The sequence below is a fragment of the Eretmochelys imbricata genome, chromosome 2 (assembly GCF_965152235.1).
Source record: "Eretmochelys imbricata isolate rEreImb1 chromosome 2, rEreImb1.hap1, whole genome shotgun sequence".
NCBI classification, from domain to species: Eukaryota; Metazoa; Chordata; order Testudines; family Cheloniidae; genus Eretmochelys; species Eretmochelys imbricata.
The window spans coordinates 79,620,354-79,645,961 of record NC_135573.1 but is presented as its reverse complement, the minus strand read 5'-3'; the positions used below and the strand labels follow the sequence as shown (position 1 = coordinate 79,645,961).

The 25,608-nt window shown below is 41.6% G+C and overlaps 1 protein-coding gene across 1 annotated transcript in view; it reads left to right on the top strand.

Annotated features, from left to right (window-relative positions):
• The window catches only part of TAF4B (TATA-box binding protein associated factor 4b), a 120,878-nt gene that overhangs the window by 10,574 nt on the left and 84,696 nt on the right, over positions 1-25,608 (top strand). Inside the window, exons 2-5 of the mRNA XM_077809043.1 lie at positions 16,324-16,472; positions 19,514-19,621; positions 23,200-23,367; positions 23,469-23,591. Of these exons, the coding sequence (XP_077665169.1) occupies positions 16,324-16,472; positions 19,514-19,621; positions 23,200-23,367; positions 23,469-23,591 (548 nt within the window). The remainder of the gene's footprint in view (positions 1-16,323; positions 16,473-19,513; positions 19,622-23,199; positions 23,368-23,468; positions 23,592-25,608) is intronic.

The following is a 25,608-nucleotide window of genomic DNA, read 5'->3' as shown; positions in this document are numbered from 1 at the left end:
TCATGGTCTTAGCACATGAGTCTAAAGGGCTACAAAAATAAAAACCAAAAAAAACTCTGGTAACTGACCTCACATTCTGGGGTCCAACACATTTATGGAAGAGAGAAATGAGATAGAGCAAAAAACAGCAGCAATCGTAATTTCAGTACTCTATCTTCCTTTCCCCCATCCCTGTTCTTGGATCTCCTTATATTCTTTTTTGCCCTTTCTGTCACTGTTCATCTTTTCAGTTGTCTATCTTCTACTTCTCATCCTTACTCTGTTTGTCTGGGGGATGTTTTAAAGGCCATTTTTGAAGGGTCACCAGCAGCCAAACAGGTCTGCTTCCCTTATGGAAGGGCAGTGCAGTGAAGTGTGAAACTTGCCTAGATACTGATGAATTCACCTTTATTACTTTATGATATGCTTACATTAGGGATACTCTTCAAAAGCTTACCATTGTTACGAAATCTGGTCTAGCTGTACTGGTGTTAGCAATGTTGTAGTGTACTAGGGCTGCCAGCTACTAGTTTGTCAGATATGTGTCCTGTGAGCAGGGTTAGATGATGCTTAAACCAGTAGCAGCAGCTTGTTTACACTAGGCGTGCTAAAATTGCTCACTCCCATGGAGCTGAACAGGTGTGTTAGCAACCGTGGATAGGTATGCTTTGAAAAACAGCCCTAGTATAGGCAGGGCCCTACTGTGCATAACATGCTTTTCTACTTGCTGCAGAAAGCAAGTGACTAAGATTATGGGAATTTAGTCAGTTTCTCTTTTCATCTGGGTCCTCTACAAAGAACTGTTTTACTTGCTGCTGGCAAGTTCACTGCCACCTAAGGTCTGTACAAGCTGATTGTGGATAACTGTTCAGAAAGCTTAGGCCTTGTCTACACTACACAGTTTTGTCAACAAATCAGCTTTCATAGACAAAACACACTGTACACACTGAAATGCTCCTCTCGCCGATGTAACTCCCTTGCTACGCTGACATAATAAAACCACCTCAACGAGCAGCATAGAGCTTTTTGCGACAGAGCGACCTCACTTAGTTATGTCACCTTAAGTGGCCTCCAGGAGGTGTCCCACAATACCCATCATGACTGCTCTGGTTAGCAGTTAGAACTCTGCTGCCCCGAAGATACACAGGTATGCGCCCCTCCCCTGTTTAGAAGCCAGGGAATTTTTGAAATTTCTCTTCCTGTTTGCTCATGGTGCACAGTTCACACAGCATCTTCCCAGTTGACCGTGCTGGCTTCACACAGCAGACGTGCTTCCGTGTGGAGCACACCAGAGCTGTCTGATCTACTGAGTATATGGGGAGAGGAGGCTGTGCACCAGCTGTAGAAAATCCAATACTACAGGCTGATTGCATGAAAGGCACATGCAGCTGTGTCATGGTAAAATCAAGGAGCTGAGGCAGGCATACCAGAAGGGAAGGGAGGCCAACCGTCGCTCTGGAGCCGCACCAAAGACATGCTGCTTCTATACAGAGCGGCCCGCTATCCTTGGTGGCGACCCCACCTCCACCAAGAGTCCTGTGGATACTTTGGGGGACTGGAAGCAGCAGCCAGAGGACTCAACCCCGATGAGGAATTGGTGGACAAGGAGGTGGAACTGGAGGATCATGTGGAGCATAAGGCAAAGTTGTCCAGATGCGTGGCAAGTCAGGACCTCTCTTCCACTCAGGAGGAGTCTAGCCGGTCCCAGCATTCCAGCTCTGGCTTGCAGGATGCAGGAGAGGAGAGCGCTGGTAAGTGCTCATTTTGCTTTGATACTGCACAGTGAGAGGAGATTGAGCTCTCATGTATTTTGTTGTATGGTAGAGGAGGGATAAGGGACTGAAATTAATAAAGCCTATCCATCTGTGCAGTGGGGCCACGGCAAAAAATATGTTAATGTACACAGGGATGTCTCTGGAATCCTCCATAGTGATCTCTAGGAAACTCTCTTCTAGGAATTCTGCCATCCTCTGCTGAAGGTTCCTTCGGAGAGCTGCCTTGTTTCTCCCCACTGCTATAGGAAACTTCGCTGCACTACCCAGCAGTTAGCTCTGCAGGGACCAAAGCGGCACACAGGCGATCAGCCTACAGAGCTGGTCTGAAGCCACACACATGCAGGAGATGCTCCCTTGCATCCTGGGTTACCTGTAGGAGTGAGATCTGGTTCGATTACCCTATCCTATGGAAAAGGGAAGGGTACCAGTATTCAGAATAGGCTCCCTAGCCACTTATAGTAACCCCCTTTGCAAACCAGCCTTTGTCCTGTCTTGCCTTTTCCCCTTTGCCCACCCCCACCATGTGAAGTCACCATAAATGGGACTCATGGTGACCTGTGCTAGCCAAGGGACAGTGAGAAAGAGGTGTATGTAACTTTTCTGATTCACAGCTGTGAGGGCACTCAATACCACCTCTTGATTGCTGCTTTGCCTTCTGCAGATGTGCCCTTGAGAACACACTCCTCCACACCAGTGATGCACCTCCATCAGATAAGGCAGTGACCCAGTAAAGAAGATATGTTTCTAGAGGTGCTGCAGTGAACAGATGCATCACACAGTGAAATGAGCATGGAGAGAGACGACAAATGAGAGACTGAGGCTGGATAGCTGGGAAAGGACATGGGCAGGAGTGGAAGATAAAGCTCCTGGAGGACCATATAGAGATGTTGAAGTCCCTCATTAGCCTGCAATTAGAGCAAATCTGTGCCTGACTCCCCTTCCTGCGACAGTAGAACTCTGGTCCATGCCTTTCCCAAACTCCCCTACCAAATTCGTTGCATGGTCCTGGTCCTGGTCCCTCACAGTACCCTGTGCGCTCCACGGCTAGAGACTGGTTTTCCAATGAAAGATGGAATTACACCCAGCTGTGAGAGCCCTATCTGCGAGACTGTTCCTCACTTTTATGTTCCCTGTTTGTCCAAAAGTTTGTTTTATCCCGTTATTAAACCTGAGTCTTTGAAATAATGAGTCTTTATTTGTGACATACCTATGTCGCTCAGTGCTAACGTTGAAACACAGTGGCTATAGGTAGGAATATTTGCTCCTTGCAATTAATGCTCAAGAAGCAAGCACTACAGGAGTAATTCATGGCGGCAAGTAAACATTGCCTGGCCAAATTCATCACATACAAACGCGTTACTGGGAATCATTGTCAAAATGTTCCTTCAAAGCCTCCTTGATTCAAATAGCCTCCCTCTGCACTCCTCTAATTGCCCTTGTATCTGACTGCTCAAAATCAGCAGCCAGCCAGTCAGCAGCCCACCCCTGGAGAAACTTTCCCCCTTTGATTTGCACATATTATGGAGCGCACAGCAGCTCCATTTGACCATTTGAATATTTTCCTCATTGAGGTCTAACTGGCCAAAAAGACAGCACCAGAGACCTTTTAATCAGCCAAAAGGCATTCAGCAGTCATTTGGCACCTGCTGAGCCTGTTGAAGCGCTCCTGGCTGCTGTCTAGGTTCCTGGTGTAAGGCTTCATGAGCTGCGGTAGGCGGGGTCTCAAAGGATCACTATGGGCATTTGCACATCCCCCACTGGAATATTCTGGTCTGGGAAGTCCAAGCATGCAGCTTTCTGTACGGTCCAGTGTTCCAAAAGATGCATGCATCATGTACCTTTCCTGACCACTTTGCATTGATATCAGTGAAACAGCCACGGTCATCCACCGGCACCTGCAAGACTATGGAGAAGTAGCCCTTTCGGTTGATGTACTCCGGCACAAGATGGTCTGTGTCCACAGTTGGGTTGTGTGTTCCATCCATCACCCTACCACAGGCAGGGAATCCCATTGCCTCAAAGCCATCAATTTATTTCGTAGACATTACCCCGAGTCACTCCATCATAGCAGGAGGCGATTAATGGCCCTGCACGCTTGCATCACCGTGGTGGACTTTCCAGCTCCAAACTGATTTACGACTGACTGGTAGCAGTCTGGCATTGCCAGCTTCCACACAGCATCACTGCTTGTTTTTCCACAGTAAAGGCAGCTCTCATTCCGATATCCTTGCACCACGGTACTGGGGAGAGCTCCGCACACAGTTCCAGGAAGGTGGCTTTGTACATCCAGAAATTCTGCAGCTACTGCTCATCATCCCAGACCTGCATCACAATGTGATCCCAGCACTCAGTGCTTGTTTCCCGAGTCCAGTACCGATGGTCCACCATGGCAAACTGGTCTGTGAATGCCAGCAGCAGTCTTGAATTATTTGTTTCCATGGCATACAGCGGGGCAGGCATCACCAATTCACTCTGTTTCGCAGCTCATGAAATACTGCAGTACCAGCTGCATTGTATTCATAATGTTCACCACCACAATGATCAGCAGCTCAGGATCCATGCTATCATGCAGAGATGGCGGGTACACAGTTTACAAGGGCTGTTGTAAAAGGTTCAAAATGAAGTAGGAAGCCCATGGAATGATAGGACAGAAAGAACTGCATCATGGGACGGCAAGCATGCGCTGCGATCCGTTCCCAGAGCTCCTAGCAGCAGAGGGTGACGAGTTGCACAGTGGGATAGCTACCCATAGTGCAGCACTTTGTTGATGCAAGAGCAACAACTGTAGATGCACTCAGCTGACACAAGGAGCTTTGTGTGGCTGTGCTCCGCTAATGTTGTTAAAGCGGCTTATGACTATCAACAAAACTTAAGTCTACTTAACTCTGTAGTGTAGACATGGCCTTAGTGAGGCAAAGTGGGTGGGATATCTTTTATTTGACCAACTTCTGTTGGTGAAAGAGAGCTTACACAGAGCTCTTCAGATCTGGGAAACTTAATCAGAGTGTCACAGCTAAATACAACATGATTGTTTAGCATAAGTAGTTCACACAGGTTCCAAGGGAACATTCAAAGTGAAGTGGCCCATTAACACCCCTTCAGTAGGGGAAGGCTCTGCAGAGGGTGAGGGGGAGAGGAAATTACCTTACCCACCTTGTCTCTATCCTGGAACTGACACAGCTACAACAACACTGCATACAGAAAGGCTGGCGTGTGAGTGTGGGGTGCGGGGGTGGGTGGCAGGCATGGGATGTGTGACATGTAGAGCTCATAAGCACCTTTGGGATGGAAGGAATTGATATGATCATCCCCAAAGAGCTATTGGCTGCTTCTGGATGTTAAACAGCAACTGCTAAAGCTAGACATTTAAAACAGCAAGTCTGGATAACCTGCATCCAAGAGTTTTACAAGAGCTATCTGAGGAGCTTGTTGGACTACTAATGTTGATTTTCAGTATGTCTTCAGTATGTCTGGAAGTTCCAGAAGACTGGAAGAAAGCTGATTTTTGTGCCATGTATTTAAAGAGGGTAAATGGAATGATCCAAGTTGTCATAGGTCTGTCAGTCTGATACAGATCCAGGGCAAAATAATGGAGCAGCTGATACAGGACTCATTATTCAAGAATTAAGGGGGTAATATAATTGTCAATCAATATGGGTTTAGGGAAAAAAAGATCCTGTCAGACTACTTGATATCTCTTTTGATTACAAGTTTGGTTGGTTAAGGTAATAGTGTTGATGTAATATACTTGGACTTCTGTAAGGTGTTTGACTTGGTACTGCATGATATTTTGATTTAGAAACAAACTAGAATGATATAAAACTAACATGGCACACATTTAAGTGGATTGAAAACTGACAGGACAGGGAATTATTATTGAACAGGTGTTTTTCCTGTGGAATCCCACAGGGACTGGTTCTGCGCCCTAGGCTAACACTTTTTACCAATGAACCTGGAAGAAAATATAAAATCATCACTGATAAAGCTTGGAGATGACCCAGATATTGGTGGAGTGGTAAAAAAAAAAAAAAAAAAAATGAAGGTCACTAATACAGTGCAGTCTGGATCCCTTGAGCAGGTAGGCGCAAGCAAACAATACATGCGTTTTAATATAGTTAAATGCACATTTATACACCGAAGAACAAAGAATGTAGGTCATGCTTGCAGGATGTGGGGGGGAGGGGGAGGGGTGTGTGTGTTTCTCTATCTTGGGAATCAGTGATTCTGGGGGGAAAAAATTGGGCGTCACAGTGGAGAATCAGCTGAACATGAGCTTGCGTGGAGACACTGGCCAAAAGGGCTATTATAATCCTTGAATGCATAAACAAGGGACTCTGGAGTAGGAATAGCATATTAGCATGGGTGCAGTTGGAATCCTGTGTCCAATACTGATGTCCACAATTCAAGAAGAATATTGATAAATTGGAGAGAGTTCAGAGGAGAGTCATGAGAATGATTAAAGGATTAGAAAACATGCCTTATGGACTCGAGTTCACTTTTTTATTTTAGAGAAGATTAAGGGGTGACACTATTCCCAATTTGATTACAATCTGTAAGTAGCTAATGTTTGATAGTGTGCTCTTCAGTCTAGCAGTGAAAGGTATAATGTGATCCAGTAGCTGAAAGTCAAAGATAGGTAAACTCAGACTGGAAATAAGGTCTAAAATTTTAGACCTTGAGGTTAGTTATTGGAACAATTTAGCAAGAATCATGGTGGATTCTCTATCACGAGTGATTTTTACATCTAGATTGGATGTTTATTTCCCAGAGCATTTTCAGAACAATTTTGGGGAAGTTCTATGGCCTATGCTATACAAGAGACCAGACTAGATCACAATGGTGTCCCTCCTGGCCTCGGACTCTGGACGTTCAGATTTAAAAAAATAGTAAAAATAGAGAAGTGCTATGTTCACAGTCCAGTGTAAACCCAGGGTTTGAATTGAGGCTCAAGCCTAATCACCCTTCAATCTACACACACAAATTGTACTAATCCTGGATTTGGACCCAGGATCTCAGGACCTCACAGTTTGGAGGGTCCAAGCCTGAAACAAGCCAGGACCCAGGGTTCAAGCCCTATTGTTTTGCAGTGTAGTCACAGCCTCACTGGGCTTGTGCTCTGGAATCCGCCAAAAGTATTCCACAGTCCCATGGGATGACTTTCTTTGCCCTCTGGACAGTCAAGTTTGGTGGGCAGTCAAATTTTCCCACATTGCACCATGAACAAAGGACTGGAGTAGCCTCCTTTTGGGAGAGCACTAGGATGTCTGGGATATGGGTAGTTGCACTTAGGCCCGCATAATGTAGCCCCAGGTTGGGACCCTAAATTCAGCATTCCTAAACTGGGGTTACAGATGAGTATAAATGCTCAAGCCCTCTAGATTAACGAACCCAGGCTCTGCTAACCCGAGTTCTACTAACCTTGGATTTGCATTGCAGGGTAGACATACCTGAATTGCACTTGGTCAGGAGGTTGACTTTCCTGTTTGGAATAATCCTTCTCTGACCTTGGGACTAGATAACTAGTGAGTCTGTCATCCAATGTACTTTACTTAGCACTTCACCTGAAGTCCATGGAGAATTAAACTGATGCTAAATGGCACCTGCCATTTAGTTAATTAGAAATAATTATATCAGATACCCCATAGTCTCCACTGACTAACCTTTACTTTTTGGGTTCAACTAGGGTTATAGTTTTGCACAGGCACCAGCTTCCAATTGTTCCAGGGGGTGCTCAACCTCCGCTCAGCCCCAGGTTCTTGCCCCAACTCATCCCATCCCCGACCTGCCTCTTTCCATCCCCTCCCCCAAGCGTGCCCTGCCCCGCTCCTCCCCCTACCCCCTCAGCACCAGTACATGCTGCAGAACAGCTGATCGCAGTGGGCAGGAGGTGCTGGGAGGAGGTGGAGGAGTTGATTGGCAGCCACTGGTGGGCAGGAGGTGCTGGGGGGAGCATGGCTGCTGGTGGGTGCTAAGCACCTGCTAGTTTTTTTTTCTGTCAGTGCTCCAGCCCTGCCCATTCTCCCCCCCATCCCCCGGTGATTTCTTAGAGAGACTTTGGGAAAATTGTCTTTTCTCTCTCATTTCCTCTCCCACCCCCACCATCCCACCTTGTCTCATCTCATCTTCCCTAACCCAAAGCTAGAAGGAGGAGACCAGACTGAGACCATCTTCCAGGAGGAAGGCCACCCAGCTGGCCTTGCTCTTGTTTAAGAAGCTGTTACCTTTGAGTGCTGAATATCATCATGACACCCTGTCCTCAGCCCATCTGTGGAGATACCTAGTTGCTAGCATTGAGGAGGCACATAAGATCCTGTTTTGCCTCCCTTTCATGTTACTTTCTTCCCCACTATTTTTCTTCCAATCCTCTTGGCTTTTCTCCAAACCCTAAAATCAGTTGCATTGCATCAGCATAGTGCGACCTTGCCCTCTCTAATAAGAAAAGACCCAATCAGATGTCCCTGATTGGAAAAGTGGTCCAGGGTCCAAGCAACAGGTGCCACGATCAATTTGCCAGCCAAAGCATCCATTTGTGACCAGCCTACCATCCAGTGTTCCAAAGACATCGGTAAAAGCCATATTTCCTCCACCATGTTTATTAGAAACAGGAGAAATAAATACCCTTTATGCATCAGGGCTGAATGGATGAAAAGGTTGATTTGGAAATGACACTAATATTTTTCTCCCAAAAGGAGATAATCTTCAAAGGTTTTGATTTAGGTTTGTTTTGCATAATCACTCAACCATAGTTTCAGTTAAAAGGCTTGTTTTAATTTCTTGTGTTTAATCAATAAACTTTCAACTTTAGAATGAACGGATTTTAGTGTTTGCCAAGTAACTGAGTAAAACCAAGGGCTCTGTTTAAAAAATAACCCCAAACCTAATTCACTGTTTAGCGTTCAGAATTTATAAACACCTCTAACATTTTATTAGCCCAAATTAAGCCCCAGTCAGTGCTCTATATAGGGGCTTATCTACATGGGGAAAATGACTGGAATAAGCTATTTCACCATAGCTCCCAATTGGGCATTCAATGCAAATAAGAACACTTCATTCTGGAACAATTTTCCCAGGAAGAGAAGCCCTTAAGCTTTGTCTAGACTAGGATTTAAAAGCATAATGTTAGATTGAGTCACCTAGCTCAATCTAGTTAGCATCTTCAAAAATCCTGGTCAAGACAAAGCAGTTGTCTACTAGCATGTGGGCTCCCTTAAGTTTTCACTTGACAAAGCTCTTAGCATATGCTACAGTAAAATTGCTTTATCTTGTCTGGTGTCTTTAAAGATGCTAACTAGAGCTACGTAACTATCTAAAACTGTATAGTGTGCTGGGGAGAATAGAGTCCCTCTCCTGACACATCTTCAAAAACTTTGAGTCACTTTCTTTGTTCTATCCATTGAAATGTCCAAGCTGTACAAATAGAAAAGATCTGTCCTGGGGCTAGGGGGAGCATTACAGTATCTATATTGTAGTGTAGCTATATATAGTGCTGTGTGAATGTGCCACACAGTTGACTTGCTATTCAAAGCAATTAGATTAAAGCGGATATAAACTATACCGAGTAATACACAGCAGAAAGAAGAACGGGGTGTGGCGTGTGAATTACATGCTTCATGGAGCAGCAGTTTCTTTGAAATTGAAGATGTGGCAACTTTACTTACCAGCAGCCAGCTCAGCCAATAGTAATCTAACAGCAGTTCAAGGAGTCTGACTCCCTCAGCAGCAACTAAGGTCCCAGGAGTACTTGGGCTCAGGTGAATAAATCTCTCACAATTGACTGAGGAGAAATGGTCCAGACAGTATTACTTGAGACTTCAATTATTCAGCTTTCAAGCCAGCAAATCTATCAAGGTTCTACAAGAGTTGGGATGCAGAAGTGCTGACAAAAAGCTGTCTGAGCTATTCAAAGGCTTGGCTCCAAAGCAGAGCAAAATAGGTTCTGTGGCACTCTTCAAATACAGTCTCTGCCCAGAGAGACGTGAAAAGTTAGGCCCAAACACCCTTCACCTTTCTGTTATATAGAACAGGCAAATGTGAACCAAAGCGTAGTCATTTTCCTCAAGACAAATTTTCATATTAAATTGTGGCTTAGTAAATTTCAAATGTCAATGGAAACACAATGCCATCAGTTAAGGTTTGAATGGTAACACCAATTACATTGATAGGCTCTGAGCCACAATATTCTTTGTTTCTAAGGTAAAACAGTTACTTTATTGGTTATGACCAAAGACTGTTCCTCACTAAGTTAGTGTTGCTTAAAACTTGAACAATTACCATCTTTTCTGATAAGAAATGTAAGACTTCTGTGAAATTTGGGTATAAACATGCCTCTAAATAGTAACATAATGAAAATAACTTTCATATGACGATTAGGCAAACTACTATCACTTCATAAGAAAAGTGAAAATGTAATACTCAGATGAAAAATCTATACCAACACACTGTTGTTTAAGGGCCTAATTCTGGTAGCCGTACTCGCATTGAATAGTACACCACAATCTTGGGCACCTCTAAGTATGATGATTGTTTCCACTGATGTGCTTTTGGCCTCACTTGTTTCTTTGAAACTTGCTAGAAAAGGCAGTACATGAAACCTATCTTGCTGTCCAAACATTAACAGCTTTAGCACTTAGTATGTGCCTAAAAAGAAGATCTGTGCATGAGACGTTGTTAATCCTTAACATACGTCCGTTACTGCAAGGTGTTCTAAAGTATAAAATTAGCTTGGTTGACTTCCTGTACCCTACCTTGAGGACCTCCCTTATCCACCCCCTCATCTTGTCTCTGCCTATGCTGGATAGTCAGTCAGTGTGGCCAGCTCGGGTTCAGAACCCTAGTGTAGACAGTCAAAGCTAGTATAAGCAACAATTTTCATCAGTGCATTTTACCCCTACTGGAAACTGATAAGCTGCATAGATGTACCTCACTGTCTGTAGCAGTTTTGCTAGGCAGCTACGCTAGGGCAGCTAAACTAATGGCTGTAATTGGGACTGATCTCCAATGTAGATCAGGCCTAATCCTGGTTGCCCCCCAGTCTCTCCTCATAATCTGGCCACTGCTGCTAGTGAAATGAACAAGATAGGTCCATTTCGCAGCTGGGTTGTAGGGAAATTGTTAGTTTTCCTAAGCAGCAGAGTAAAACTAAGCAACAGCAGATGCAAACACAGGAGCTATTCACAAGTGGGGAGGACCCCTAAAAAGGGCTATCGGGGAGGAGAGTAATTGAGAACTCCCTTCCCCAAAGTTAGGTCATAGTGTGAGTAGAGAAATGGGCTCTTCCTTAGAAGTTTTACATTTATTTACTTTTTCTGTATTTGGCACCATTCTGGTACCTGACTAGGGTACAGAGATAGTGCAGTCTGAATAGCAGCATCCCCTATTGAGCTTCTCCCTAATATGTTGGTTTGGGGCTTGCTGTGATATCCCTTCCCATCTTCGGTATCAGCATCCATAGTAAGCATCTGTTCAAGCCCTGATTAATGTATTTTACTTAGTCAGCAGTGTCCTTATAAGACAAAATATAAACCTTAACCTGTGTTGTGTAGGAAATCATACAGCCCATAGCTTCAAAACTTTTATTCAAGTCATATAAACGTTAGGTCTCTTTCAGATGTAATTTGCAGCTTTTGAGTTAATTTCCTTTCCCTTTAAGATATCTTAGCATGTCCTGCCTTTATCCAGTACAGTTTTAAACAGTATAAGTGATCAGGGCTTTTGTTTACTTTTAACCTTTTTTCATAGCTGAAGAGGCTTCAGTATTTGTAGGCTAAATATCAGGGAAATTGTCCTATCTTTGTTTTTGCTAACTTTCAACATATTAATACGCTGTTTGTAATGCCTTAAGCTATTCCTTACTCATTTGGGTGTTTACAGCCTGAGGACTCCGAGAAAATAATGATAGCTGGGATTTTCAAAGGAGTTAGGGGCCCAAACCCTATTGACTTTCAATCGTATTTGAGCCCCTAACTTTCTTAGGCGTCTCTGAAAATTCCATCCCACATTTCTCCTACCCAACTCATTCTTTCAATGAAGGTAAACAAGTAGCTGTTTTCTCATATGTTGTCTTCATCATTCTATGGAAATCAGTTCTATTTTACTCAGAAATGTTCCCCACTCTATTGTAGCACGTATCACAAGAGATGCGCAAAATCCAAATCTTGGTAAGATTATGTAAGTGAAGGAGGAAGAGAGTGACTTTAATGTTTTAAAATATAAGTGTATTTGCTATTATGTTTAGACACATTCACTTATTGGTCTGAGATATGAAAGTCTTTTTAAAAATCTCTCTGCCTTCTTCCGCATTTCAATCAGATGAATTTGATTGGAAAGTGAATATTAATAGAGTTGGCAACAAACTTCTAACTAACAAAAATGCAGGTCTTCTATTGGAATAAATTTAAATGGTCTTGCTTTGAAAGTTAAGCTGCAGTAATTCCTGTTCTGTTAGGACAGTTGGGTTGAATTCACACTTCACTGAAGAAATTCTGAATGATTTATTTTGTAGCAGACTGCTTTTTCATTTTCTAAGTATTGGGTCTTAGGCTCTTGTGGCAAGGAAAAGTGTTTTTAAAGAAATCATTTTGTTTAAATAGTCAGTATTCAAAATATCCAAAGAGTGACTATTTTCCTTGACAAGTGTAAATGTGATAACTAAGATACACAGGGACACTCAGGCCTGTATTGTACGTAAAAGTTAGATCGACCTAGCTATGTCAGTCAGGCCTGTGAAAAATTTCCTGCCCTGAGCACTGTGGTTAGGTTGACCTAAGCCCACATGTAGACACAGCTAGGCTGACAGAAGAATTCTTCTATTGACCTAGCAACCGCTTCACAGTGAGGTGAACTAATCCCATCAATGGAAAAAGCCTTCTATTGATGCAGAAAGCTTCTTTGCTAGGGCATTAAAGCAGCACGCCTGTTTGCTGTAGCATCTGTGGCGTAGACATAACTTCAGGAAAGTTAAGAGTAAGGCCACGTCTACACTTCCACTTATGTCAGCAAAACTCACATTGCTCAGGGAGCTGGGGAAAAAACACCCCTGAGCAGCATAAGTTTGACTGGCATTAGTGCTCATGTGCACAGCACTATTGTCGGCAGATGTTCTTCTGCCATCATAGTTTTTGCCACTCATTTAGGTGGTTTTATAATGTTGATGGGAGAGCTCTCTCTCATCAGCATAGAGCGGCTACATGAGCGATCTTAGAGGCACACCTGTATCAGTACAGCTGTGCTGCTGTAAGCTTGCTAGTGTAGACATGGCCTAAAAGTGTGAAGTTAAGTGCATTTAAACCCCTGTGCAGATTCTTGGATTAAGTGATAGTGAGCTAAGGCCAATTTACTTCTGAAAAAAAATCCCTGTGTAGATGCTCTCAAAGTGCTTCAACTAATGCACTTAAGATGAATTAATTAAAGGTGCTTAACTTTCCCGAGTGTACCATGTAGACAAGACCTTTTCTTTTACTGTATAGAAAGGCATTCAATATTTTAATCTTCCTCACAGATGGTGATACTGGGGTGTCATGGTCCAATATATAATGGTTTTTACCAGCTTTGCGTTTTAAAGAAAGATATGTTTATGGATTGCACTTTAAGAACTTCCCTTGGTTGTGCGCTTTTGGTGGAAATTGCTGTCACTTAAGCCAAGTTGAACTAAACAGCCCAGTGGTGAATTTAGGTAACTTGGTGATAGAGTGGACTCTTCCAGACACTGTGTTTGAGTTTTAGCAGGTCTTAATGTAATCAAGACTAAAAGTATTGACAAAAATCTGTAATAAACTGAGCTAAGTTATTTCTGGCAATTTCTGAGAGTTAGATTAAAGCGCACATTTTAAAAATTATGTGACAGAATACCCAAATTTATTAAACTTAAGCACTTTAAAATTTTGACTGTTTATCTTAAGTTGTCCATCCTGAGAGAAGTGTATGAGACTAAGGCCATGTCTACACTATCAAGCTTATAATGGCACAGCTGTACCAATACATCTGTGATGCTGTAAGATCGCTTGTATAGCGGCTCTGTATTGACAGGAGAGAGCTCTCCCATCAGCATAATAAAACCACCTCCATGAGCAGCGGTAGCTATGTCGGCAGGAGAATGTTTCCTGCTGACATAGCGCTGTGCACACCGGTGCTTCTGTCGGTGTAACTTAAGTCACTCGGGTGTGAAAAAACACCCCTCAGAGCGTCGTAATTTATACTGACAAAAGTGCTAGTGTGGACATACGTCACTTCTCATCCTCTCTGGCATTGCACAAAGGGCTAGTCTCCACTACAGGGAGAACAGCGCTGCTGCAATCCATGCAACAGGGGTCTATTTAGCAGGTCTAGTGAAGAGCTGCTAAATCGATGGCAGAGCACTCTCCGATCAACCCCGTTACTCCAGCTCTTTGAGAAGAGTAAGGGAAATTGACCAGAGACAGTCTCCCATCAGCTCAGGGCAGTGAAGACACTGGGATAAGTCGACCTAAGCTATGTAGACGCCAGCTAAGTTATTCACATAGCTGAGGTAATGTAACTTAGGTCAACTTACCCCAGTAGTGAAGACAAGCCCAAAGTTAAGGTTGCAGACACGATAACCAAATATTTTGTTTGAAGAAACCAAAAGCCTTCTTTCCTTTGGAATGTTAAAAGTATGTTAGAAGGAAAAAAATATCCATCTCAAAATGTCTTTAGATTTTGTAATATGGAGTTTTAAGTCTGGGCCAAAACTGATCTGACTGTGTCCCTTTAATGTCTTCCAAATGTAAATATACCAAAGTGAATATATGCAGCAACAGTGAATTTCCTCCATCTATTCGGACATCTTTAATACCAGCAGAATGATTAACTGTAATTGACTGCTTATCGGATATTTTTCCTTCTCATGGAAACTTGTGTATAAATAACTTCACTAATGATGAAATAGGCTTTAGTGAACATCACATTTGGGCCCCAATCCTGCAAACACTTATGCATTTGCTTAGCATTACTCATGTGAGTAGTCCAATTGAAGTCAATGGGACTGGTCATGTAAGTGATGTTAGGCATGTGCATAAGTGTTTGAAGGAGCAGGGCCTGGAAGATCAACCGGCTCCAGTTTGCCAAAAGATAATAGTCTGTTAGTATTGCAAACCATGGCTCAATATGGATATGTTGGGTAAGCAGGTAGGTGGCTAGCCTGAGATGCAGCGGGCGCACTTATTTTCAAGTGCTAGCTCAAGGAGAGCTACCATACATATGACTACCCATGCTAGGAATTATACCTCCTGAGTACATATGTGGGGGTCTGGCAGGATTATACTTGGTTGGCTAACCTGAGTCACCATCCAAGTTGTCACAGCCACACTGCTGTATTTAGGCACTAACACACATCTACCTGTGTTGGAAATTACATCTCCCAGCTGTTGTGTAGACTTCCCCTTGTATGTGCAATAGCTGTCAGTTGAAGAAACCGTAGACCCTGACTGGGTTTGTTTTGTGGTTTTGCACATCCTGAGAACTAATACTAGATTGGAAGATGCCTTGAGCGTGGAATAGGTGCTAGAGAAATACAACTATAGTGTAGCAGACTTGAACTACAATCTTGTTTAAAAGTACAGGGGCTAGAGAGTGTGAAGTACCTCAAGCAAAAAGTATCATGTTGAGCGGTTCTGGTTTGTATTATGTAACAAATGTAGACTCGCCGCATGCTTGGTTGAGTTGTTTCATATGCTTACTGATCTTTCACTACTATGGAAAGCTCTGGGAAAGACTTCATTATTAAAGATACCTTGAGTAAAATTTTAATGTTCTTTTTAAGAAAAGGTTTTGGATATTGGGAGTTGTTACAGGGAAAGAAATGTATAGGTAAAAAGACAACTCAGAGACAGGAAAGGGGCAAAGAAAGTAGGATGTCTTTTTCCTGAATGTCTAAATAAAATCTGTTTCTGTTTAAAAAAATTTTAAACCCATTTTGAAGAGGTCTTCGGCCAATGGCTGGCTCTTATTGGAAGCGACAATTGCTTTCTAATAAATATCAGTTTGCCTACATATTTCAGTTTCCATTGCAAACTTCCTCTAATCTGTAAGGGCACACTTATGTTCATCTATGTTTAATGGTACACTTGTTGGTTCAGGGAATTAAGTGCAAACAAATCTAGAAGAGTTCTTAAGCTCTCCAAGTCAGATAGTTGCACAAGCAAGTGCTGCCAACCAATCCGCTCTGGATTTTCTTCATATTTCTTTAAAAAAAACAAGCAAACAAAACCAATTATCATTGGAAAAGCAAAAAATCCAATTTTGTGTAACTAAAATCAAAATGTAATATGTGGTGTATTAAATGTGTAGCTCAGTATTGCTATTTGTTGAATGTTGCTGTGACTCTAATAATTAAATAATATTGCCGTCAAGAAACATACATAAAGTGCAAGACAGTCAAGTTAAGACTGCTCTTTGAACCTTAGCCCTTGCATTTCCTTATTCTGACACACTTTGTGGGGATATTGATATCACATTAGCTCAGTTCTTTGCATGTAATATAATTTTTAAAAATTCCTTGGGTACTCTTCAATGCAGTAATTCCTCTTAACAGTCTGTTCCTTTTTCTTGCCAACAGGTACAGTTCTTATCAGAAGTAACAGTGGTCAATTAATGTTAGTATCTCAACAAGCAATAGCTCGAGCACAGAGCCAGTCACAAAATAACACAGGTGCAAGACCATCAATACCTACCAGCACACCCTCAGTCAGAATATGTACTGTACAGGTAAAACTTCTTCAAGCAGCTTGATTTTGCAATAGCTGTACCGTATTATGTTTCTTAATGTGATGTATTTATAATGTAGTATTTGCAAGACTTGTAGAAGATTCATTAAACATTGTTTGAAAGTCAGTTTTTCATAAGAACGAATGTCCCTGTGTATTTTGCTTTCATACTTTAAAAACTAGGCTTGGCCAATTTAGATTTTTATCAGTAAACGTCAGTTTCCCCTTACACGAACAAACTGACTAAAATATTTCTATCAATAATCATCAGAATTTACAGATAGGCAAAGTAAAAAAAAATTCTGTTCTCATTTTAGAGTTTGATTTAAGAATATTTATTTTGTATATTTTGATGTGGTGATGACTATGTCTTAATGGTTTATAAAGTTTTCCATTTTGGAATATGTGTCTGTCATTAAATAACTTCCTGACCCCTTATTACCTGACTTCTCTACCCCATAACTTCCTGCAACTGTGAAAATTTAAATCGATGAATGAAAAATTTTAAAAATATCTATTAGTTGAAATTAAAAATAAAAATCTGGTTGTGCAAAGCCTATTTAAAACTTACTCTGCTACTTTGCTCTAGATTGCATAGCTCACGTGATGAGAAGACTTTTATAACAAAATTTTAAAACAATTTAATGTTTAATTGTAACTAAACTAGCATTGATACTGGTTTCCTTTTCCTTTCAATAGACATATTACTTAAATTAGTATTGAACGTGAAAACTCTTCCAATGAAATTCTGTAAAACCTCCTAGGGTTATAATTTTTATAGCATAGCTAGCAAATAGTCTCCAACAGTGGATTTCAGTCTTGCTGTTCTCACACATTGTCCCTCTTAACCAGTGTAATGGCCTCTGTAATTAGCTCGAATGCTGGTTTTGAGAACAAAACTGTTTTGAAATTGTTAATTGTGCAGTTACTAGTTTATATGCTCCTCCCTGATCTGCTACTTGTTCCTCCTATTTAGCTTATAAACTCTCTGGCAGAGAGCCATCTTGTTGTGTGTGTACAGTGCCTAGCACAATGGCGCTTGTAGGTGTTTCTGCAATACAAACAGAGGGGCATTGCTATGTATTCTAGACACACTTACTATGTCTTCAAAACAAAACAACAAAAACCCAACCCTGGAATTTAAAAAAGAGAAAGGAAACCCTTTTAATGTTTGTGAAGCACTTGCTTCTGGAAGCACTATATACATGCTAAGTAGTTATATTTTGATTTTAACATCCCTTGCAGTGTTTGCAGCTAAGTTACTGTGGCAGTACCTTCAAATTGGAGAAGACTCACCATTCGCTATCTAAAATTAATAAAATAAAAAAGTAAATGATACAAGGTTTGCATGTGGTTTTTTTAAAAAAAAAAAAAAAACTTGATTAGTTGATAAAACTAAGTTTTTCTAAGACTTAAACCCCATATTTAAGCACCGAGGTAGGTGCCCTGAATTTCAGAAGTGCTGAACTTGGAGGCTGATCTTTAGGCACCTTCCTTGGACCGAGTTATTAGTTTAGTGGTTAAGGGGGGAAGCTTTGGATGTGGTATATCTTGATTTTAGGAAGACGTTGGACACAGTCCCACGTGACATTCTTCTATGCAACCTAGGGAAATGGGGACTAGATGAAATTACTATATGGAGTGTACGCAACTGTTTGAAAGACCCTAGACTCTGACAGCAAACCACTGATAGCTACTCTAAGTGGGGGGGTGTACAGAGTAGGGTCTGTTCTGTGTCAGGTACTAATCAATATTTTCTTTAATGACTTGAATGATGTAGTGGAGAATGTGCTTATGAAACTTGCAGATGACACCTAACTAGGAGGGGTTGCAAGCACTGTGGAGGACGGGATTAGAATTCAAAATGACCTTGACAAACTGGAGAACTGATCTGAGACCAACAGGGTGAAATTCAATAAAGACAAGTGAAAAGGACTACATTTAGGAAGGAAAAATCCAATGCACAAGTACAAAATGGGGAAATAACTAGGTAGGTGGTAGTACTGCTAAGAAGTTCCAGGAATTATAGTGGATCACAAATTGCATATATGAAACAACATGATGCAATTGTGAAAGGCTGATCTTTTGGGATGTGTCAACAACAGTGTTATGTAAGACATGGGAGGTAACTGTCCCGCTCTGTTTGGCACTAGTGATGCTTCAGCTGGAGTACTGTGTACAGCTTTGGGTGCTGCACTTCAAGAAAAATGTGGACAAACTGGAGAGAGTCCAGAGGAGAGCCACAAAAATGAAAGAAGGTGTCAAAAACCTGTCCTATGAGGAAAGGTTTCAAAAACTGGGCATGTTTAGTCTTAAGAAGACCGAGGATCTGATAAGGCTGTTATAAAGGGGACTGTGGTCAGTTGTTCTCCATGTCCGTTGAAGGTGGGACAAGAAGTAATGGGTTTAATCTTCAGCAAGGAAGGTTTAGGTTAGATATTAGGAAAAGCTTTTTAACTATAAGGATAATGAATTAAGCACTGGTATAGGCTTCCAAGGGTGGATGTTGCACCCATATCACTGGAGGTTTTTAGGAACAGGTTAGACAAACTGCTATCATTGATGGTCTAGATATACTTCATCCTGCCTCAGCACATGGGGCTGGACTAGTTGACCCCACCCAGTGCTACATTTCTGTGATTCTGTGTAGATCTGAAAATACATAGAATTTTAGCCTTAATGTATGAACCACACAAATATGGACATGTCAAAATGAAGAGTAACCTGAGTGATTCTCTTCGTGACATGGTCACTGTTTGACTAGTTCTGTACTAATCAGCAAACATGCCCAAACTATTTTGTTTACTGTACTGTATCTGCTTACCTTGTTATAACATTGATAGTTAAATAGGTTTATTTACACCTGCACACTCCTCCCCAAATTCATTTTAAAATTGTTGGATTAAATTAATGCCTTTTAAAAAATGTTTTGCATTGGGCAAGAGTAAGTACTAGTTTAGGTAAATGTTTGTACCTTTATTAATTAGCCTAACTACTATTTTATGCCTCCTGTATCTTAAATGTTCTCTTTCTATTTTAAAGAACACTGGCACCCATTTAGTAAAAAAAGTAGTAACTCCTCCTCTGAAAACAGTATCTCAAGCAACAAATTCAGTTGCATCTACTGATCAAAGACCTGCTATAGTACAGGTATGTCTTTACCTTTTTTTTTAAAGATGGCTTTGAGTTCTTTAATATTTTTCAGATAAAAATGAAGATTATATAATGTTTAAAATGTATAATTTTACGGGTTGCTCAAAACAGCTCAGGAGAGCCAATCATCTAGGTTAGAGAGACAAGATGGGAGATTTAATATCAGAGCTTTGTGTAACCTTGAAAGCTTATGTCTCTTACCAACAGCAGTTGATCCAGTAAGATATTCCTTCACCCACCTTTGTCTCTCTAATTTCCTGGGACCAACGTGGCTACAATAACACTATATGATTGTATACGGATTGGCAATTGCTTGTATGTACGATCTGACTTTAAATTCCATAGCTATGTGTTTTTTTTAATACACTTCTATCTAGATATTGGGATAGAGACAGCTGTGTCAGTATAGTGTTTCACTATCCACAGCAGTATTGTCTCTGGACATGCTTTCTTTTTTAAAAGAATCCCATGTACATCCTAGTCTTGATTTCTGTACAGGGCTACCTGTCTGTTCTTAGGGAGCAAAATACTGGATAAACATTGTATAATACTAGCAAACTAATCCTTTCTGTACTAAAAAAGATTAGTGGCAAAGAAGCCTGGGGGAAGTCTGACATGTTAACCATGTTCTCTTTCCCATCATGAAAAGACAGCATAAAGGGACTTGGCTGTGTCAGGTGGCTCAGAGTCCTGAGCAGGGGCACTCCCTCCCCACTGGCGGTGAGTTCTTCACTTGGCTGGTCATTAGGAAAGGGACTTCCTAGCCTACAGCAGTAATTAACAAGCTGACTTCTAAAGCTATCCTGCTGACTTCAGATGCACACGTGTATTGGCAACAGATCTGCTTATAACATAAAGAGAGGGTATAGGGGAGAGTCTTCACCCCCCTGCAATGAGGAGGAAGCAAGGGGGTGGGGAGAGAGATATGGCAACCACTTCACTTTAAAATTTCCTATTTTATTTATACACATAGGGAAGAATGTAAATCTTGCATTCATCAAGAACAGATGTGGGTTTGTTCTTCAGTTTCGTCTAATTACAGGTGTTTGTAAACCTTCTCATATGCTGGTGATGTCTTTAGACAGAGGTCCTTTCCTGGACCTCTCCGCTCCAGATCCCACACTACTTTTGGATGTAGGAAAATAATACTAGGCTAGCACTAGGGAGATGATGTGAAGATAAATCTGTTTAATCTTATGGGTGAAGCTGCTCATTTTAGTCCTTACAGCCCAATCCTCCATCCCATATTTAATTCTGTAGCTGTATATTTGGTAACAAATCTCCCTTTGTTTGCACACACTGTTTTAATTCTGCCATCCTTTTGCAGTTTGCATCTCTCTTCTGTTCAGTTTGCGTCATCAGCCCATTTAAAACCTTAACTGGCCACATTTTTTATAAGAAATACCAAGATGGACACATAACTGTCTTTTACGAAGGGGTGCTTAGAGGTATTTGGTTTAAAAAAAAAACAAAACCCAAAACTCCTGGTCGTCCTGTGACTAGACAAGAAAGATCACTGTCTGAAGAATAGGTGCTTTGTCTGATACAAAAGCAGCCTTACAGACTTCCAGTTTTCTAAAGGACCAAAGTCTAAACACCACTGCGCTAAAAGGAAAATCAGCCTGCCGTCTCTCAGAAATCCTGAATAGATTAGTGTAGTATAGAGGGGTTCGGCCATCACAGGAGCATTTCCCCCCTTCTGCTCCTGGCCATGGGGCAGCCAGTGGGGCTTCTAAGCTTGCCTTGAACTGTCTTTGAGAAAGGAAGGAAGGGAGCCCAAGAGGCTTGTTCTGTAGCTATGTTGTATCAACTAGCCAACCCCCCAAAAATCAGCTTGCTAGCAATAGTATCGACAGCATCAGAAGACCATAGTCAGGAAGTGTTTAAAAAAAAAAAAAACAAAAAAAAAAGTTAATATGGAGAGATACAATGCTAAGCTAGTTTAGTTTAGCTTTTTCCTGTACTAAAACTACTGTAGTAAATAGTGTGTAAAGCTATTGGCACAACATATTCTGCAATAAATATTACCAACTCAGTATTCTGTCCAGTCTGCAGAGGTATTGTTCTTTGATGTTTCAACTCTTCTTTTTCCTAAAAACCTCAAATCCCGTGCACCCCTCCCCATCTCAGATTGTGCAGGCTGTTTGTCTCATCCCAGAAGGGATCACAAAGTTGACTATCTAATTAGCATCATGCTGGTGTACTGTCATTTCAAGACAGCAACTGCTCCGCATACAAACCTTTTGCAAATATGCAGGATAAATGCCACTAATACAAGATCTATCATTTATGTGAATTTCTCCATTACTTGGACTAAGAATGAGCATCATGTCAGAGTAGTGGAGAAGGTTGAGAGGCAGGCGATAGAATCTTATTCCCATATATCAGTGTTTCTGGGGAGGGGAAAGGTAGACTTCCTGACCCCCTCTCTTCAGCTTCTAGAACACTGATCTTGTCTTGACCTATAAATGTATCAGAACGCACAAGAGAGTAGCTCCAAAGCAACTTTTTTTTAAACCCAAAACATTGCAACTTGACAGTTCTGTACTCTGTTCCTATCAGTCCTCTTCCCGTCCATCTGTTTCTGGGATTCTCTTGCCCAGTTGGCCTCCCTATGGCCATAGATCTGTTGAGCTACATCCTTGGAAGAGACAGTGGTGGCAAAGATCCTGCAGAGAGCTGTTAAAGTGTACTAGCAGCAGGAAGCTAAGCTGGCATGCTTTCTTGAAACTGCTTGCTTCTTCCATATCAGATGGATCAGCTTGTGATGGTTGGCAGCTACCTGGAGACATGCCCACTTGCAGCAAAGAAATGAGAAGAGGGATTGAAAGAATGATCACATTTGTCATAAATTTAAATGTTAGTGCTTTTTGATTCTGAAAAGTGTCCTCTTAAAACAGAGCCAATATAGCACCTCCTTACTCAATAGATCTGTACTTGGTATGGTTCCAGTCATACCTGCTTACTTCACTGAAAGATTAGTTTTTACTACTATACTCCTGTGTGCCATTTTAGAGCAAAGACAACTGTGGGTGAGTGAGCTGAATTCTAATCATCTTAACATAGCAGCAAGCGTTAAGTTCTAAGATCTTAAGTAAAAGCTGGCAATTGTATTGTTTTAGTTTTTGCTAGTCAGTCTTTCAGAATGGCATCCCGCTCCCCCAACACAGTCCTAGACTGTTGTATCCTAGACTGTGTAATGTAAGCTTTATACAATCGCACCATCAGCTTGCTCAAAAAAAAAATTGTTGATTACCCTCACTTATTTTTTAGTCTGGAGAGCTCACAAGCGAAGACTGACCTTCTCCAATATTGATTGGAGAAACAGGGCTGGGGTTTTTCTTCTCTGTTTTGACTAAATAAGATTAATTTGCAGTTACATGAAGCACATAACATTTAATGATTATCGTTGCAAGTTTAGTGTCTGAGGCAGATGTGTTGATGCATATTTATGTCCTGATATGGTTTGACTTGGTGACTTAAGGAAAAATACTGCTTACGCTTTAGGAGTATATGGCATATGTTTGCGAAGTTGAGAAGGTATCAGTAAAACAAGTGTTCATATCTCTTTTCAGCCAGCAGCTGCAACTAACAGTGTTACAACAGTTACTGCTGTTAAACCTCCAGGTACTGGAACACCTGTAAAGCTTCCAGTCACAGGACCTCCTGCACCGTCTGTCTCCCAAAAGGCAATCTCTGTCAAAGCAGAGGGCACAACAGTAGCACAACCCAACACTTCCACAGTAAGGCAAACAAGTAATTTAAAATATCACTTTCTCTAAGCCGCTGAGGTTCAAAGTCAGTGCAGTGTCTAACTAAGTCTTTCCCTGACTTCCACAACCAGGAAATGCTAGAGAATGTGAAGAAATGCAAGAATTTTCTTGCAACGTTAATAAAGCTGGCATCTAGTGGACCTCAAGCCCCAGAAATGGGACAGAATGTGAAGAATCTGGTACAACATTTATTGGTAAGACTCTTTTTATTCAAAATCTTCTATCAATATTTAATACTTAAGGCATTATATGCAAAGCACTTTGCAAAGTTAGCTTATTCTAGCGTAGTTGTTTTTTCTAATTATGCATTAAAAATTCATAAATATTACTTAGGTTGTCAAGTCAATCACTCTAAAGCTAAGAAATATATGGGAAACCTGAATTCTGGCAACCTTAATTTAGCCCCTTCGTGTATATGCATTATGATTCAGGCTTCAATTACATGATCACATGCTATTTTTTCTACACAGAACCTTTGTCCTATTCAGTGCACAAAGTAATCTGACATGCTAGTATGTGGGATTGAGGGTCGAACTTAATTGGTCTTGGTTTCTCCTGATAGAAGTCTCCTTGCAATTGACTTGTGGATGGATAGCTCCTCCCCTGAGTCCTCTTGTTCTGTTCTCAGTTGCATTTTCTTTTATTTTCTCTCATCTTCTGTGACTTTTTTTCATTTGCAGTTGCTCACTTCTGCTCTTCTCTTGTGATCCCACTTTAGAGACTGCATGCCTCAGCTGGTGGCAATGTACATCTGGTTTACATACCATTGCAACTTAACTGAGTGTCATAGAAGCAGAGAAATCTAGCTTTTGATACTGTTTTATTGAGCCTACAGCCTTGTAAATATGAAGGCAGATGTGAGATACTGCAACTTTATCCACCTACCCTCTTCTTTCTCTACCCCAGCTTTCTTATTGGACTACAAGGCCTGGTTCCAGGCTGGGATAGACTGGGATAATTCTGCTCTTCAGTGGCATCTTGTATACTTGTTAATATGTGCTTAAGATTATTTTTATCATCTCTCCACGTTTGTGTCTTCAGACTTTTTTTGCAGTATTGCTTAAAAAATTGCTGCTGTTCTGACACTGGTTACGTTTGTTTGGGGACACAAACAAGGCTTAGGTAAATGTTGTAAAACAAGTGGAGGAAAAGAATAAAAAATTTTATACTAACCCTAACTTTTTAACCTATACTTAGCTTTTCTTTATTTCTTTTCTTTTTTTCTTTTTTTTTTTTAACTATTGTATCTTTGAGATAAAATGGTGCTTAAGACAGCACTTGCAGTAGTGTGTTTGAAGTACTGGTACATCATTCTAAACATGCAGCGTATATATCAGTAACTGGTCTAGCGTAGGCAGTACCTGTCCTGGTTTTCATTGATCTATGCCTAGGGCCCTACTAAGTTCCGGGTCCGTTTTGGTCAATTTCATGGTCATAGGATTTTAAAAATCGTAAATTTCATGATTTCAGCTCTTTAAATCTGAAATTTTATGGTGTTATAATTGTAGGGGGTCCTGACCCGAAAAGGAGTTGTGAGGAAGTCGCTACAAGGTTATTGTAGGGGGAGTTGCACTATTGCGACCCTTACTTCTGCCTTGCTGCTGGCGGCAGCGCTGCCTTCAGAGCTGGGCAGCTGGAGAGTGGCGGCTGCTGCCCAGAAGCTCAGCTCTGAAGTCAGAGCCGCCATCAGCAGGGCAGAAGTAAGGGTGGAGTGGTATGCTATTGTCACCCTTGCTTCTGGGCTGCTGCCTGCAGAGATGGGCTATGAGTCAGCAGCCACTTCTCTCCGGCCACCCAGCGCTGAAGGCAGCAGTGCAGAGGTAAGGGTGGCATGGTATGGTATTACCACCCTTACTTCTGTGCTGCTGCTGGCGGGGCGCTATCTTCAGAGCTGGGCGCCCAGCCAACAACCACTGCTCTCCAGCTGCCTAGCTCTGAAGGCAGCACCGCCACCTGCAGCAGCACAGAAGTAAGGGTGGCAATACTGCGACTCCCCCTAAAATAACCTGGCGATCCCCCTGCAACTCCCTTTTGGGTCAGGACCGCCAGTTTGAGAAATGCTGGTCTACCCCTGTGAAATCTATATAGTATAGGGTAAAAACACAAAAGACCAGATTTCACGGTCCATGATGTGTGTTTCATGGCCGTGAATTTAGTAGGGCCCTATCTATGCCCAAGCTCAGTGAGACAAAACAAGCAACAGAATGGAAT